Here is a 3,658-nt window from a genome sequence, read left to right on the forward strand (position 1 = left end):
CCTGCCCCGCCTGCTGCAGCACAGCTGACTCGGCGAAGCCGCCCACCAGGAACAGCAGCTTCACACCCTGCACCTCCGGCCGCGCCAGCAGCGCCTCTGCGGGATGGGGTGGAGGTGGGGGGAGAAGGAGGAGGGAAGGGGACGAGAGGGACAGCATGAGCAGCTGAGGCTACCACTGCGCGGCCACTCCTCTCCACCTGCCCGGCAATTAGAAACTAGTCATTTCAACTGTAAAATGGTTGCCCTATTTTGATGAAGAAAAACACGGAGCGCTTTCACTGAGGGCTCTGCCTCCCCAACAATACATCCCTCCCCCACATGGAGGCCCTGAGAGAAGGATATGCACCTGATAAATGCCTACTGCGCACAAGACACTGAGCTCTTTAGATACTTCAGCGCCTTTAAATCCCTGTGATAACGGTTTTGGGAACCCGATACTATCACCCCATTTTATAAATTGGAAAACTGAGGCACCAGAGGTTATTTAACTTGGCAAGACTACACACAATCCCTCCTAGCTCTTATTTCCCAACGCACCGACTCCTCCAGGGTTCCAGATGACTCGGTCTCATTCCAGTGTATGGATGTGTGGGGTTTCCAGGCACTAATAGGGGCAGTTATTCCCGCACCTGGGTGTGTGTGTGTGTGGGGGGGGGGCGGTAATGGAGGACCCGAGCTCAGGCGCTCACCTATGTGCTGGATGATCCCGCTGACTGTGGGCTGGAAGAGCTCGTTCATGGCCTCGCAAGACATCCTGAGCATCCCCTGTGAGGACCACTTCACGAAGTTCACGCTGCAGGTGAAGGGGGTTCAGGCCCATCTGTCAGGGTCCTGGGTACCACTGTTGGCCCAGGCCTACGTGCCTGGGCACTGACTGCACGTTATGTGTTACCCCAATCCCCACTCTCCCAGGGGCTTCAGCCAGGGCCTGCTTCTGTTCCAGGCATGAGGTCCTGGGAGAGGAGCCTCCCTAGCCTCCTAGCACGGTGTGTGTGTGTGTGTGTGTGCGTGAGTGTGTGTGTGTGTGGAGGTGGAAAGGGGAGAGAAGATAGACGTTGGCCTTTTCTCGAGGCCCATGATGCCCTTGCTCCAGTTGGGGCCGCTTCTTCTAGCTGGGCTGCTCATGCTCCGCCCCCTGCCGCAGGGCTGGCTAGAGCTGTGCGACCTGTGCTTTAGGCTGACTCCCACTGCTCCCTGCGGCCTACACCCTCCCTTATAGGGGCCGTCCCCATCCGCACACCCCGCCTGAGTCCATGGCCCCCAAGCCACCTGCTCCTGCGCAGGGCCGTCTCCACGTTGTGGCCTCGCTGCTTGCGGTAGAAGTCGATGAAGGAGAAGGGCAGTGAGATGTTGAGCGCCCCCGCACGGTGAGGGCCTGCCGTGCGTTTGCGGGCTTCGAAGGCGATGGTCAGATCTACCCAGGCTGCTGGCCGTTGCCTTTTGAAGGTGGCAATGAAGTCCACGCCGAAGATTCGACCCAGCAGCTGCTCGAAGGCTAGGTCCACGCCCACTGCGCCATAGGGGCCACCTGGGGGGGGGGGCAGGGGATGAAGGGGGCGCCAGTGCAGACATCTGGCCAGAGGGCATTGGCGGCTGGGTATCCAGGGCGCTGCCTGGCTACTCACCCGACGCCTTGTAGAGCTCCTTGAGGGTGCCGTGGGGCTGCTCCAGCTGGTGCACCGTCAGGTCCACCGTGCCTCCCCCGCAGTCTGCCACCACGTAGCGGTCTCCTGCAGCGGCGAGCGTGAGCACACCCTGTGGCCTGCCTTGCACCCTCAGCCCTGCGCCTCCTCCCGACCAGCCTCCAGCCCTGCTCCAAGCAGGGCCTGAGTCCTACTTGCAGGGGTGGCGATGTGGAGGTGTGAGAGGCTTCATTCAAGTTCTTGAACCTAAGGCCACCGACTAGGGGCACAAGGTGTGTGTGTGTGTGTGTGTGTGTGTGTGTGTGTGTGTGTGGTGGGGGTTGGGAGGGTTGCGGGGGGGGCAGAGAGGGGGATGGTCCAGGGCTCTGCAACTCTGCAAGGAGCATGAGTTAGGGGCATGGTTGTGAGTGGGGTGAGGGTGCAGGTGACTGTGAAGGGACTGCCAGGTTAGATACAGCAGATGTTGGAGGGAGGGGTTTTTAGGGGCTGGAGCCAACTTCCTGAATGTTCCCTTCCTCCTATCAGTATATAGGGGCCTGGAGGGCCCAAGACATATCCCACCATCTCCCGGTCTCCCCACCTGCTTGCAACTCTGCCCACAGCTCTCCGACCCCCGACTCCACCAGGAACGTGCGGCTGTGGCGGGACCTTCGCAGCTGCTCTCGGGCTGGGGGTGGAGGGGGAGCAGGACAGTGAGGTTCGAAGGAGGTGTCTCAGCTACCACGCTCAATCCTCATCCTCCCGCCAACGCCCTCCATGAGCACCCGGAGCAGCCGGCGCTCCTGAAACTCCTGCTCCACTCCTGAGTGGGAGAGGGGGTGCTGACCCCTAAGGGTCTGGAGGAGCCTGATGGGACGATCTCCTGCTCAGTAACCCACAGCTGAGGGGAAGCACTTCTGGCTGCAGGACCAGGGCTCGGGCTGTGGAAAATCGGGGCTGGGAGGGCTTGAAGGAGCTGCGTGTGTGTGCCGGTAGGTCTCGGGGGGCCCAGGGAGCCCAGGACTTGGAGCCTCTCCCTGTCACAATGAACAAGGCCGACTATAGCTGTCTCAGTGCCTGGTCCTGCAGCAGGAGCTTGGGGCTGGTGTGGGGGTGGAGGGGAGCCGCTGATGTGCCATGAGGGGAGGGGAGGATCCAGGGGTTGTTTAGGGGAAAGCGCCTGAAGACCTCCCCTTGGCGCAGAGGGGGGCTGACTTCCTCCTTGGTCAGTACCCAAGCACCCCTCCCCAGGGTAGGCTATCTCCCAGACCCCAAACTCAGGGCTGGGCTGAGTCCTCCCTCCTCAGACGGTCCTCCCCTAGGGCAAGGTGAAACCTCTGCCCTGGGATTGGGCTCCCCGGGTCAGGACTGTGCCTCCGCATTCCACCGGAACTCCAGGTAGGATATTTCTGCCCTCTCGGGGGCTGCTCCAGAGGAGGGGGGCCTCTCCTCCATGCTGGACAAGGCTGAGTCTCTGGTCTCAGGGGCCCTGGAGATGGCTCACCTTGTCGGAAGCTGGAGTCAATGGAGCGGCGCTCGCCCAGGCGCCCGCTGCCTGGGGCCCGGCAGCTCAGGTCTAGGAGCTGGTGCAGACGCAGCTTGCGGCAGTAAACCGAGGCGGCCTCAGGCTCCAGGGCGATGAGCAGTTGCTCTGCAGTCTCTCTGGACACCAGGCCCGCCTGGAGATAGGTTGTGGGCAGGGCCAGGAGCACCGTGGGCTGTCACACCTAAGATGGCGCCCAGGGCAGGCACCCAGGGCCTGTGGGGGCTCCCATCTCCTCCCCATCACACCCCTCGCATGCTAGCCCTTCAGGCCCCTGCATGCTGCACAAATTTGGAGCTGCCCCACAGTTGCCCTGTGAAGAACACCAGGGGTTTGCCCAGCAGGGAGAGACCCTAGACAGAGTGGAAACCTAGAGCACCCTGGGATCTGGCCCTCTGAGCTGCCCAATGTGGCCTGGGCCGCAGCCAGGTCCCCTTCACAGGAGCAGGGCTGGCTGGCCAGTTGGGCACTGGCCGAGGGTGTTAGTGGAGAC

The 3,658-nt window shown here is 62.1% G+C and overlaps 1 protein-coding gene across 1 annotated transcript in view; it reads right to left on the reverse strand.

The window, feature by feature from the left end:
• HSPA12B (heat shock 70kD protein 12B) overlaps positions 1–3,658 on the reverse strand; it is a 17,455-nt gene that overhangs the window by 2,307 nt on the left and 11,490 nt on the right. Inside the window, exons 8-13 of the mRNA XM_005874752.2 lie at positions 3,127–3,301; positions 2,224–2,310; positions 1,626–1,730; positions 1,270–1,528; positions 690–793; positions 6–96 (exon numbers count right to left, since the gene is read on the reverse strand). Coding sequence (XP_005874814.2) covers positions 6–96; positions 690–793; positions 1,270–1,528; positions 1,626–1,730; positions 2,224–2,310; positions 3,127–3,301 — 821 coding nt within the window. The remainder of the gene's footprint in view (positions 1–5; positions 97–689; positions 794–1,269; positions 1,529–1,625; positions 1,731–2,223; positions 2,311–3,126; positions 3,302–3,658) is intronic.

Source organism: Myotis brandtii, unplaced genomic scaffold (genome assembly GCF_000412655.1).
Source record: "Myotis brandtii unplaced genomic scaffold, ASM41265v1 scaffold45, whole genome shotgun sequence".
NCBI classification, from domain to species: domain Eukaryota; kingdom Metazoa; phylum Chordata; class Mammalia; order Chiroptera; family Vespertilionidae; genus Myotis; species Myotis brandtii.